Source organism: Rhyacophila brunnea, unplaced genomic scaffold (assembly GCF_057557595.1).
Source record: "Rhyacophila brunnea isolate RB1 unplaced genomic scaffold, BYU_Rbru_1.0 scaffold_13, whole genome shotgun sequence".
Taxonomy (NCBI): domain Eukaryota; kingdom Metazoa; phylum Arthropoda; class Insecta; order Trichoptera; family Rhyacophilidae; genus Rhyacophila; species Rhyacophila brunnea.
Window position 1 is genome coordinate 2,350,137 of NW_028232785.1, and position 14,239 is coordinate 2,364,375.

At 33.5% G+C, this 14,239-nt stretch overlaps 2 protein-coding genes across 2 annotated transcripts in view; one reads left to right on the plus strand and one right to left on the minus strand.

Annotated features, from left to right (window-relative positions):
• The window catches only part of LOC147076129 (uncharacterized), a 208,942-nt gene that overhangs the window by 33,305 nt on the left and 161,398 nt on the right, over window positions 1-14,239 (plus strand). The gene's annotated exons all lie outside the window — the stretch shown is intronic.
• Window positions 3,481-13,114, minus strand: LOC147076131 (uncharacterized). Its single transcript, XM_085941386.1, has 4 exons — window positions 12,935-13,114; window positions 10,430-10,561; window positions 7,961-8,098; window positions 3,481-4,958 (listed from the first exon to the last, which is right to left on the minus strand). Exons 1-4 carry the CDS (start codon window positions 13,076-13,078, stop codon window positions 4,818-4,820), a joined length of 555 nt encoding a protein of 184 aa, XP_085797512.1. The 5' UTR covers window positions 13,079-13,114; the 3' UTR covers window positions 3,481-4,817.

The following is a 14,239-nucleotide window of genomic DNA, read 5'->3' on the forward strand; positions in this document are numbered from 1 at the left end:
TATATTTAGAAATTGAACGATCTTTTGACTTACAGATATGAAATTTTCGGTACATGTAGAAGAAGGGTGTACAAAATGGCATAGTGTTTAGTTTAATGAAAAAAAGAATATTAAAACGTATAATTTATTATAAAAACGGAGCACGAATAAAGTAAAACTACTTTAAAAATAAGAAGTAAAAACGTGTAGTTAAAAATCATTTCACCCCTCCGGTTGTACAAAATGGCAAACGACATAAATATTTGTCAAAAATAGAAACAAAAATATATTATCAAATAAAAATTTCATATTTTGACATTCAATTTCCACTGGAAAAGTAGTCATAAATCTTCCAAGATGTTTATCTCCGTTTTAATTGTTTTATTTATATTTAAAAAATGCCTTCTTTAAGTTCTTCCATTCATTTTCACAGCTAAAACTGCCTGATTTATTTTCATTGTATCCCATGTCTCTTACAGAGTTTTACGTAGGTAATTTCGGAACATAATCTTTCAGAAACAATAAAATCATAAATCACATAATATGCCGTTTTAGCCTACCATAATGTATGCCATTTTATCCCAATCAAATGAATTTGGCAAATTCGTTAAAAAAATGCAGTTTACACTTCAGTAATTATGATAAATTTACATCGTACATGAACACTAATAACGGCTACTTAAGCTGGTTTTTATATATATATATATATATATATATAGATTTAATAATATAAAATACATGTAATATTACCTTTTGTCGACAAGCTGCAAAAATATTCGTTTGGTTCACAAATCTTTCCACTGTAATATCTTCTTGTACGGCTGTTTTGAGTAAACTCAATATGGCTGAATATTTAAAAGAAGGGTCATGCATTGTTACTCAGCTAGTTGCATCATGTTAGACTGCACCATTTCGCCAGTAGAGCAAAAGTTTATTTTTCCCCACTGTGCCATTTTGAACACATTTCCCCTACTATGAATGATAGACTATTAATCCTTACATCGCTGACAGCACAGCTGTTGTATCCTCATTTGGTGACCATTATATATAATTAGCATGTTATATAAACGTGGTATTTAAATAGTAATTAAATGTTCCGCGGTGAAGCGATTAAACGTAATAATTAACTCAAATCATATAATTTTGCACTTGTGGCAGTTTAGTTGTGATGGTGCGATATGAATTCAGTGGCTGCCATAGCCACTGCAGTGTAGAGTGGCTGGATTCTTCGGTGGCTCGACACCGGAATCCCGTCTGTGAGAGCTCTAAGATTGTCAATTCCACAATGGTGCTGCGGTACTCCAATCCGCACAAAGGTATTTCTGAAACAAAATGTATACACATTAATAATCAGTATGAAGGTAGCCATTCAAAAATGCGTTTTATACATGAAAGCAAAATAGGGTAGATTGTTTATCATTGCTGTGTAAACTGAATATTTTGTAATGTTATTAGGCAGCTGAATTTTTGCGAGTATTAACTATAATGTTTGAGACATTCATGGTTGTCACTTTTTTGTGTGAAAATCAATTCTGCGTATTTAAAGGTTGTGAAAATACCAAGCACTTTGTAAACACCAACCCATGCTATGTTTAGTAGGGAACGAGATGCTGCAAGAAATCCACGTGGTGTCCATAACATCTCACTCGTGAATATTGATTATCTTGGGACGAGTAAGAGATATACATCGATATAGTATTAGCCAAAGATATCTGTAACACCGCGACCACGCCAAACTATTTATTATTACGACAATATAGACAGTTCCGCAGAACTGACTTTTATACGCGTGGGTACAACACTTTGGTATTTGTTTTAAATAGTCTGAAACAACTTATCTTGTTCCATTTTGAATCTACGTAAACTTCGTCTCAATTTCTGTTTGATCACGTTAACTGTTGTTAGGCTTCGTTGTAGTGTTGTACAATAATTATTATTCGGACGCGCTGAAGGACTGCCGGTTGACGTTTCAAAGTTCATTTTTGACAGGTTTTTGTTTTGTTTGGTAATGGTGTTGTGACGTAGAGTTGCCGTTTTATGGAAATAAATGATTGAATTAATTTTAAGCATTGGCAACACTAATTTGTTGTCAGAAAAGCGTTTCCGTGGACATTTACCAAACGGTCCCAAACCCAACCGTCCGATTTCGTTTGTTTGATGCAGGTTGCATGATACATACTTTAAGTAAACAGGAAAAAATGCGTTTCCGGAAGAAATATGTTGTCACTTCGGAAATAGAAAGGGTAATTTTTCAACGGCTGTGGAAGGAAACTCTTGAATACTTTACCAATTATAATTATTGTAAATAAGTCGCCAGTAATGGTACGCTCTATTAATTAATTTAGATAAGATAAGTTTGGAACGTTCGTTTTGAATTTAAATTACGAAAATGTTCTTGTGATAGTACTAAAACAATATAAGTAGGTATCTAGTAATTTAATTGGTCCACATGATTGTCTAACGACCGGTTTCGTTCCCTTTGAGAACATTATTACCCAATATATTGTTCTATTTTTAATTATATTACTATAAATACATATGAATTGCCATGTGGCATTGTTAATCAATGTGATGTTGGTTTTGTTAGCACTTTGCCTGTTGTCATTCTATTTTAAAACGGCTACTCGCAATGACATTAATATGGACGAAGCATCTGGAAAAAATGACACTTTTTTGTCGTTTCTGCCGAATGGTATAATCTGTTCTAACGCCATTACAATAAAGGTGGTATTGCTATAAATTCCTAATGCTTTTTGTCGGTCTGCTGAATGGTTCGGTTCGAAAAGGGTTCGCTCAAATGAACATTTACACTAGAAACACTGTTCTAACACCATTACAATACAGGTGATATTCCTATAAATTTCCGATGCGTGATATCGCATAATGGAAATTGCTTGACGTCTACCTATGCATGTGCGAATGTCACTATGCGCGAATTTACTTTCCAGCTACTGTATTGACTGCGCTGTCCATTAATAATGCCATTGGCTACTCGTGAATACTGTTGTAGAGTACATAGGTACCTTATGGATGTTTGAAGAATGACCAATGTAGTGACTCTCTGTTTCCACACAAAAAATCACAACCCGTTTTAATGCAGACACACTTTCGTGAGAGTATGGTGGGTCCACTCGGCTCGAGTGGCTATTCCTCGTCAGCGTTCGCATAGCATTATTAAAACCACTATGGCGTATACTTACAATTTGACAGCGTTAATCAGTGATGCCAACCGTACTATAATTATAGTACAATACTATAATTTTGTTTCGCGAAAAATGTAAAATACTATAATCTTCGCCAAATATACCGAAATACTATAATTTTAAAGGATTCAAGACGAAAAATGTTCCTCTACTATATATTTTTCAATATATTATATTTTTATATAATATATATATTATAAATATATTTTTAAAAATGTTAAATAAATAATGTTCTTTTGTTATATTATTTCAAATAACCTGCTGTTATAGATGAGGCAAAAAAAATAAGAAGTTTTTCACCAGAATGTGATATTTTTAATTTTAGTGATTTCAAGTTACCGTATTATGTACAGAAGTATTAGAATAATTAAAAAATAAAATATTGTAAGTACACATTAGTACTTATATTCGACAACAATTTCAGAAATTTTCAGGTTAAGATTGATAACACGAGTAATCTCATAGATTAAATTTTAACAGCACTTCACCAAAATGAGTCATTGTATACGATCTAAGTGCATCAGGTCCTGCACATGAGTAACTACATTGATCACATTAAAATGGATTTTCACCAGAATGCGACATCCTGTGTCTTTTAAGGCTGCTAGAATATATACAAGAGTAATCACACTGATCACATTTTATTGGTTTTTCACCGGAATGAGTCATTTTGTGTTTTTTCATAACATTATATTGGATACATGAGTAACTACACTGGTCACATTTGAATGGCTTTTCACCAGAATGAGTCATTCTATGTTTTTTCATGCTACTAAACGTTATAGATGAATAATTACATTGGTCACATTTAAATGGCTTTTCACCAGAATGAGTCATTTTGTGTTTTTTCATGTAAGCAGATAGTATACACGAGTATTCACATTGATCACATTTAAATGATTTTTCACCAGAATGTGTCATTTTGTGTGTTTTCATGTTATAAGATAGTATACACGAATAATCACATTGCGCACATTTAAGTGGCCTGTTACCAAAATGAGTCATTTTGTGTTTTTTCATATCACCAGATCTTATACAAGAGTAATTACACTGGTCACATTTAAATGGCTTTTCACCAGAATGAGTCATTTTGTGTATTTTAAGATCACTAGATTGTAAAGAAGAGTAATTACATTGGTCACATTTAAATGGCTTTTCACCAGAATGAGTCATGTTGTGCATTTTCATCCGACTAGATCTAAAAGATGAGTAATTGCATTGGTCACATTTAAATGGCTTTTCACCAGAATGACTCATTTTGTGTACTTTAAGATCACTAGATTTTATAGAAGCGTAATTACATTGGTCACATTTAAATTGCTTTTTACCGGAATGAGTCATTTTGTGTATTTTCATATGACGACGTTGGATACAAGAGTAATTACATTGGTCACATTTAAATGGCTTTTCATCGGAATGATTTGTTATATTTAGATTCTTGGCATCGTATCGAATGCTTTTGAAATTTATCATTTTATCCGCTATTGATTTTTTATGACACGCTTTGTGAAGCTTCAATAGAGATAACGATGCAAAAAAATCAAAACAAAAACTGCACACAAAATTTACCTTGTTAAACGATTTTTTTTCTAGCTTTATTTCGGCTACAAATAATTTGGGATCTGTAACGTTAGATTATGTATGCTTAAGCCCTAATTCTTTTTTAATGTCTTGATAGTCAATCTGTATTTCATCGTATGGCTCTTGTACTTCTAAGAGCCTCTTTGGCAATCCGAGACTTACGGTATATGGCATGGCGGTAGTTGCAGGAATCAACTAAAAGAAAGTGGAGTATTTTGCATTAAATAACATTATATGTATGTATAACAGAAATTAATATTAAAAAAATCACACACCTTAAGCGAGGACGTGCGCCTTGTAAGTCAAAATAGAGTTTTTATGCTATTTTCAAAGCATGATCCTAGACATTCCATAAACGTTGTAGATAATCTATTTATATAATTTTGAAGACTTATATTCCTATATATTTATTTTAAATATTTGATAACTGCATAAAGTATTTTATTACATAAAATAGTATTTATTATAGTATTCGTCAGATATTTATCACACTTGAATGGTCAAATACATGGCTTATAATCAGTACGCAACTTTGCTTCGAGACTGTTAAATATTTTAAATATAATATGTGGTTGTGCATTGCAATTTGATGTGATACCAATATTATGATGATTGCTGAATCAAATCTGCATATGCCAATCAACATATTATACCAATTTGAATTTGAGTGATGATTTGATGAAATTGGATTGAGTACTATTGAAAAGGAAAAAAAATATAGAATTAAACAAAACCCCTAGTTCAATTTTGATTGAATCGAAGTGAAGAAGTAATATAATACTTTGTCAAGAAATCAATGCAAGTTGTAAGTAAAGTAGGTACTGCTATATCATTCGTATTATCACATTTTTATGCGAAACGGAATTTTCTGCATTAGCTGCAATGAAATCCAAATATCGACCCCGTTTAGTAGAAAAAGTGCACTTAGTGCTAAGAAACAAGCAGATCCATCGCATGAAAAACAAATTAATGTAGAGATAAATATACTTAGTAAAATCTTATTTATTTAACAACGTTTTTCTTAACTCGTAATCTTATTTGTCCGGTAAAATCTTGCAATCGATTTTTAACTAACTTCCCGACTAGCTAATGATACCGGGGGAAAGGGAACTCGAGTGCATCTAGGTAAGTGTCCTGATCCGGTATCACTTCAGGTTCGAGGTTATGTGTAACATCAGGACAGGATATAATTTTGATAAAACACATTTTTGATTTGACAGTTTTGCGCAGAAAAGCAATTTATTTAAGCTAACACATAGGCAAACATCGATAAATTTACAATATAGGCTACAACAAGGATCTTAGATTACACACATTATTGTCGATATTTTTGAGCACGTGTTTGGTCACACCGGCGGCATTGACGCCCAAGCACTTTTTTGGACACGTGATTCATTTCAAGGGTAGTTATATGTATCGTTATTGACGTAAAAATGGTAAAAGGGGTCACAGAATTGAAAAGAACTGGGAACAAGCGCGGCCTGCATTTTTGTATTGAGGAAAGCCGCGCGGCCACGTCGACCATAGCGCGTGGCACTATCCACCGTCCTCCCTCGCCTAGGAATTTGCACTGTCTTGCCATTATCTCAATCACAAATCAAAGGGCTGGCTCGGTATGCGAGAGGTGCGGAGCGGGTTACATGAGAGATTTCTAAAGCGATGCGTTCGGAACTATCTCAAGGTTGAATGTTATTTGTTATCTTGGGGCGAGCAGGAACCCATGGCCTTGGTTTGAAAAGGATACCGAGGTAGCGCCTTCGTTTTGCAAAAATGTTCAAATTTTGTGTTTGTAGTGCAGGGCTTTTTAACTTTTTCAGGGGTATTTTAATATTGATATTAAATTCCTGATACGGCATTCGAGACCTTTTTATGGAGAAGGGTTGTATTTGGTAATACTAGACATGTGAAACTTTTAGAATATATCAGAACACAATGTCAATGCATTTTTTTTAATTCTTTTAGCCATCTTTAAGTTGAATTGAATTCATTTTCAGTTAATTCTATTTTGTATAAAAAAGTTATTTCGACACCATTATTGGTTGTTAGGGGCTGGGGTCCTAGCAACAAATTTATTTATATATATACGTGCGTTACTATGGAAATCAATATGACATGTCAAGTACAAATTTTTTTGATCGTTTAAGCCAGTCAAGTCAAGTTTATATGGTTTAACAGAATTTAAAAACGTTGTATATAATAAGTTCTTTTTATCTTGTAATTATTTATAATTAATTTTTTTTCTTTGTTGCATTTAGTAGTACATTTTTGGCTATTTAAAAAGATGTCTGTATTATTTAATGAAATAAAGGAGGGGAGGCTCCAAGATTAGGTTTTTTTAAAAGGGAGGCGTAGTAACATAAAGTTTGGAAACCACTGATCTACAACGTTTAAGGAATGTCCAGAGTTATGCTTTAAAAATAGCATTAAAACTCCATTGTGACCTACGCTGAGCATGTGGGCAGTTAAAGATATATAAGAATATTATACAGAGAGGGAAGAATTTAGAGAAAGAATGGGTGTGTTGAAAAGTTATATCAGTTTATTTGAAGTAATTACGCATGGATCCTAAATATATAATTATAGACGATTGCTTATATTCCCAACAATACATATATTATTGATGCAGATTTCTAAGGTATGCGTAAGACCTAAATATAACACTTATACGGAATCTGGCTACATGTTTTCACTTGACCTTATGGGGATTTATAATAAAACACCAGTCTCCAATCTATTTTTATAAATTACTAGTAATCGGGGGCCAGTGGCGAAGGGTGCAGGTAGGCTACTAACATCCCACATACAAATAACGCACATTAAATTTTGTCAGTCTTACGTAATTACGACTACAGTTTACAGGTGGTGAAATTATTACATACATTTTAAAGTTTGCGGAAGTTACCATTATATACCTCGTGCGAAAAGGATAAAAAATATCTTGTATTCACATTCTCCGAAGCCGTAGTTCAGCCAATTAATAAAACAGTAGACACCTAATAATAACAAAGTGCACGTGACATATTGACAATTATTTAAATAAACTTTCACGTTTGTGGAAGTATCCACACCATCTACATTTATGTTCACTCGCCCCGATATGTGACTTCAAAGTTGAAATAAATCCTCTGACATAAACTTTTCCATGCCATTACTACCTACATGCATTGTTCAAGTTTCTTAGAATATTGTGTACCCACCTGACTTACTACTGTGTATTCCGAATAAAAGGAACCAGGTTTTGGATCCTCATGGATGCTTTGGCTTATTATGTCTTCAACATACTCCTCTTTGAAATCAACTACCAGCAAATTAATTTCAGATTGTTTAGCGGCGTCCTGAAAAAATAATAATTTATAATTACATTTAAAAAAAAAAAACAAATCAGTTATTTAATACGGGTGCAACCTAATATCTGTATTGGAAAATCTGATCTGAGAGATTTTTCTAGAACAGACATCATGTGCGGGCCTTTATTTTGCCTGCAGCTACCATATGAAGAAACATGCGTAAAGTGAAAGTACTGCAGGTTGCATGGAAAAGGTATCAACTGAGAGGTAGGTACGTCCAGTGTGCATGGGATTCAGAATGGTCAGAACCATGGCAGTTAAAAACCATAGCAAATAAAAAATATTTACGAACTGGGACATTCAACATTGGTCAAGCCGTTCGTTTTGTTTGTATTAAAAAATATCGGCATTCATTTATTCGCGTTGTATAATCAAGACAGTTGACAATAGACCGAAAAAATAAATCCTTACTGGCACCCTTGCCGAATTTTAATTGAAAGTATTGTATATTTTCAGCACCGTCTACGTCAACCATCTAGTTGACGCCACATTAGAAAAAAACTTGCGAATGTTGGGTTGGCAATCCCTGGCGTAGTAATGTTTTTGGATTGTTTTGGATGTACGCTTATACACAATAAAAAGAGGTCTAATCTGAGGGAATACTTCAATAGCTAGAGTAACTTCCTATAGCTAGAACTTTTAATATCGAATATAATGTATGTAACGAGCTATCGCGGTACCTACGTGATGAGTTAAATGATTCATCTGAAACGAATAGGTAGGTAAGCGTAATGATTATGAGGTTCTTTGATTTGTTGATCTATCAAAAGATTAAGGTACCTAACTTTCATTTCCGATCCTTTTTCGGCATTACCTGAGCCATCCAAAGGAACCATCTTACTCTGTCAAAACACTTTTTAAGTTTAGTTTTAACTCTATAAGCCAGATATCAAAATATAGGTAACAGCTTTTAAGAAAGATTGTTCCAAATCCATTAATTATTATATAATAATTATACATAATTATTACATAATAACATAATTACACAAAGCAACTTAAGAAACAAAATATCCCGACATGACTTAAACTAAAAACAATATTCATTTATGATTTTCGTTATGTCAAATATTTCGTAATTGTCATTCTATCGATATATTATTACGCTACCTATAATCCAAGTCTCTCGGCCATCGTTGGGTGCCATGGAACAGTGTTTATATTTTATACATTTAAAATAAAAATGTATCCTACAATTAAATTTGTGTTCTCGTAGACAACGAGCTGTAGCAGGTTAGAATTTCATGATACTCATCTCAAGTTGACATTTCAGTCAATGTGTTGCTGTTTTAGAGACAAGTGTGGTATTGAATTAATTTTAGATACCTACTGGCAAAAATGATTAATTGTCGGAAATCGCGATTCATGTGTGGGGGCTTTGTTTCGCTTGTAGTCACTGCATGAAGAAACATGCTAGAAGTGAAAGTACGTACTGAATGCAGTGTTGCCATCTTTTTCTATGCTGATTATATGACAAAGGCGTAAAAATTATAGTATTTCTGTATAAAATATAGTACAGGAACATTTTCCGTCTCGAATCCTATAAAATTATAGTATTTTGGCATATTTGGAGCAAAATTATAGTATTTTACATTTTTCCCGGGTTTAAAATATTATAGTATTGCACTATAATTATAGTACGGTTGGCAGCACTGACTGAATGTCGCATGGATAATAACTAAGAGGTAGGTACTAAGCAGGTAGGAGGTAGGCAGTATTAAACCAAATTGCAGTGCATAGCAAACACAATGTTTACGTGCCTACTAAAACATTCAAGAGTGTCAAGTTCGTTTTGTTTTTATTAATAAAACATCGGCTTTCATTTAATCACATTGAAGAATCGGAACGGTTGGTAGTTCAATGGGTTATACAACGGTTGGATTTGAGCTGTTTTATGTTATCTGAGCGCTTGACAAAATGGCGTTAAATTGTTTAAAGTACATTTTTTGAGAATGGTTGCATTTAAAGTAGGTAGCGCTCTCACGACTTATTTTATCACTCCTCCACTGCTATCTGAATACTTTACCCAGTAGGCACCTATTTTTGAAGTACCTACTTTAACTATGGGTATGTTTTATAAATACTATTCTTAATAGGTACCTATTGATATTGTATTGCTCTTGATTGCAGAAAAGACAAGAACAATCTAAAAATGATTAAGTAGGTACCTATGAAAATTGTTTTATTATTGTTATGGTACCTACTGGTGACAGCTAACGATATCAAAATATTCGAATGTTCTACAGTTCATTCCGTCACTATAATCATTCCACCCCATCACATGATTAGTACTTATTCATTAAAATTAAAGTAGGTACTTACCCGATTCAGTTGTTCCGAATAAGAACAACCCTGTTGCGGATCTTCATAAATGTCTTCAATAAGCTCAGTCTTGATGTCAATAAGCTGAGTATCTCTCTTCAATGTTATTATCGTCGGGTCTGAAACAATATTCTGAAAAACAAAACATTATGTAATAAAATCAAGAATATTTTAAAGAAGACCGACAATACGTGTGAAGCTCGACCTCACACGTCAGGGGTCTCAGCTCTTACACTCTGCAATGAGGACATGTGGGTCTATTCAATACTTATCGAACGCTTAAGGGGCCGCTGAAGAGCTCGACATTCAAATATAATTCAGTATGAAAAGGACCTCGGCGTCGTAACTACGTTAATTTAAATCGATCTTTTCGCAAAAATCACTAATCATCAGAGATTTTATTTCAAGAAACATTATTATTATTACTGATATTGTCTGCCGCGCGGAGCATTATTATTATTTTATGAACACCTGCGAGATGAAGCCGATCAGAAAACAGGGCTGTCAAAATAATATTAAGCATTAATATTTTTAAAATGTTAATTTCATCATAGTTTTTAATCAAACCTGTGCAAGTACATACTGATAACTTGGGTGGATTTTGTAGCAAACATACTATTGATATATATACGGGTATATTAGTATTATAACCCAATTCAAATTGAACATAGGTTGATACTCAAATACTATTATAGTATGTTTATGATTTCGAGAAAATAATACGATGGTATAATTAATCCATATCAATTATTTGTGAAAACATTACATTCGCACTTTGCAAAGATAACATCAAAATGTGTATATACTTATCTAAATGACGAATGACATGCATGAGTGAGCACGGCTGAAAGCTTGGAAATGTGTTTTTTTCTATTTCAAAATCTTTTAATTGTGTATTATTTTATAACAAATTCAATGCCAACTTCATATAACTAATAAAAAATACTGTTTGTTTCTACGAATAAAAAAAGACAGGAATGAAGATGTGTACAAATCACGGCAATCAGAAAGGCCGGCAAATATGGACGACAATGCGTGATACACGAACATAAAATATACAAAATTACAAACACATTCGAAGTTTGCCGCACACGTACAGACCACGTGATATTTGTTTACGCAAAATCGTCGCTTTTCAAAATGGCGAATTTGATTGCCAGATTTTACTGCGATGAATCAGTATGTTCCTTCTTGTCTTTTTTTATTCGTAGGTTTGTTTACTATGTACACCGAGAAATTTCCATTTATAAAATCGGAAACGAATTTTAAAGAAGAGTTTTGGAATAGGTATAATGCAACCAAAACTGGAAAAAAATCTATCATGGGTGTTGACTTCCTGAATTAGTTAACCCCAGGTCCATGCCACTACGTGAACCACAGTGGATATTAAGCCATTTCCACACTGGCAACAAGTTGCTGGCAACCTCATTAAATTTTACGATACTTACCATAATTGCTTAAGAAATTTTACGATAATCATAATAATTATCGTAAAATCTAACGAGGTTGCCAGCAACTTAACTTGTTGCCAGTGTGGACCCGGCATTAGATGCACAAAACTTAAATAATACATATTATAAATAAAAATTATTTATGATTTATGTCTTCGACAGCCCTGATGAAATAAATGTGAAATATAGAGCAAATTTATTGACACAAACAACTTTCACACGACCTTTTTATATTAACTAGTAGACCAGATATTATGGACCATATGTTAAAAAATCATATTTTCAATTCTCAAGGCCAAGTCTGTAGAACGTCGTCTTAAGCGTTAATGTTAACAAAGTTAGGGTAGGTAGGTTTGCAACAATTACAACCAACGTATTGTAATTGTTACAATAAGTGTTAATACTTTGATACAAACCAACCCTAAGTTTGATAATATTTATCACTTTATCGGTCGAAAGGTATAGAATAGACCCAATGGTGTGTATATCGTTATCTAACGCCAAACTTGAATAAGAACGAGTATTTTAAAATATAGTGACAATAAGCATATTTCAAACAATACTTACGAAAATCTTTGAATAATTAATTGTCAATGTCAATTCATATATATTATAAATTAATTTAAAATAAAACAAAATAATATTACTAATATAATTATGGAGATATCATAAGGACACCTCTGAGTGGAGGAGACTGGTCCATACTCAATCATGTCGACCAATTTAATCGCCATTTTGTATTAGCCCTATAATAAGAATACGTAATGTTAATTCAAAGCGAACGTAACAACGTTACCTTATCTAAATAAATCGGTTTAACTATCGCTGGTATCTCATGTACAGTATTTATACCTAATCGTTGAAAGTGTTAAATAGTTTCATTCTACGGCTATTGATAAATTCCTAATTCGATTTCCAAAATATCTACATAAGTAATTCTTTCGGCAATATACTTTATTCCTGCTTATATAAATATATAGTTGGCGTTATCAGTTGTTGATTCACTGGAGAATGTTTACCATGGGAGAGAATAAAATACCTTTGAAAAACTAACCTCGGCATCGTGGCAGGGATAACTATCATACTCTTGTTTGATGTAAGTATTTGACTCTGGATTATTTCCCTGTAAGGAGACAGCGAACCAATGTTGTCCATCTGCATCAAGCTTGAAGACACCTGCTTCACGTTTAACGTTCATTTTACGATGAAAGCGTTTGTTTTCAAAGATTATCGAGTCACTAATGAAGTGTAAGCGATATTGACACCGGTATTTGACTTCCGTGATAGTAGACAATGATTTTTTGTGCCATAGACAAAGGATAACACTTTATAGTAGGTATTGCCACATTACATTATGTAAAAATATGATGCTGAAACAAACTCAAGTTTTAGGAACAAGCTTGACGCATACAAATTATAAAAATTCAACTTTCTAATACTCAAGATTTGCAATTCAAAATCACTCAAATCGATATCACAAGACCAGGTGACTAGCAGACGGATCATGAGACGACCATGATTGCGAATAACATTTAGATATCACGAGCTACTTCAAGACAGCTGAGGGACATAGGCTTGTTAAGGCTATCGCGCTCTGTCTGATACGAAAGAGGCCGCGTTAAAAACAGAGTGACTCAAAATACATATTATGTTCGACCGTCGGTGTGCTAAATCTGATACGGTTTGAGCGAACGTCGCGTCTATCATCCATCTTGAACTTTCCATCATCATTCATTCCAAAAACCAAGTGAAACCGTGAGAGTTGCATACCGAACCGTGCGTGAGTACGTGAACACCGAACTGACTCTGGCGAACGACAGCCCTCTCAACATAAAAAGGTCCGTGTCTGGTATCCTGTGTAAACCCCCTACCTCCTAGTTCCGTAATCCGTACATCAGCATCCTCAAATTACAGTCCACTGCTTAAAGTGCTAACTTTTTGTTTTTCTCATTTTTTATTGATTGAATTTACCTACCATACAAAATAGTCAGTGTTCCATCGCAGAAAAAATTTAGGAAACTCTCTTAGAAAACGTCAGTTTTTCGCTTCATCTAATCGAATTTATTCGTTGCCCTTTCACGCATATTTTTTTTCTGTGATACCTTTATGATGGTAGGTATGTATATTTTTTAATATTAATAGATTGTTGTATACCTGATGTTCTGTGTAGCATTCGGAATAAGTAGGTTGAGGGTTATCACAATAGCTCTTCTCTACATCATGTTGAACAATCTCATTCTCCGAGTCAACCCGCTCAAAATCATTCTCCAATTTTAACGTGGGGCGCCAATATCATGGATTGATTTTGACAGGGGGATGGGATAGGTATGGATGGGGATATAGGATAGGGATAAGCATG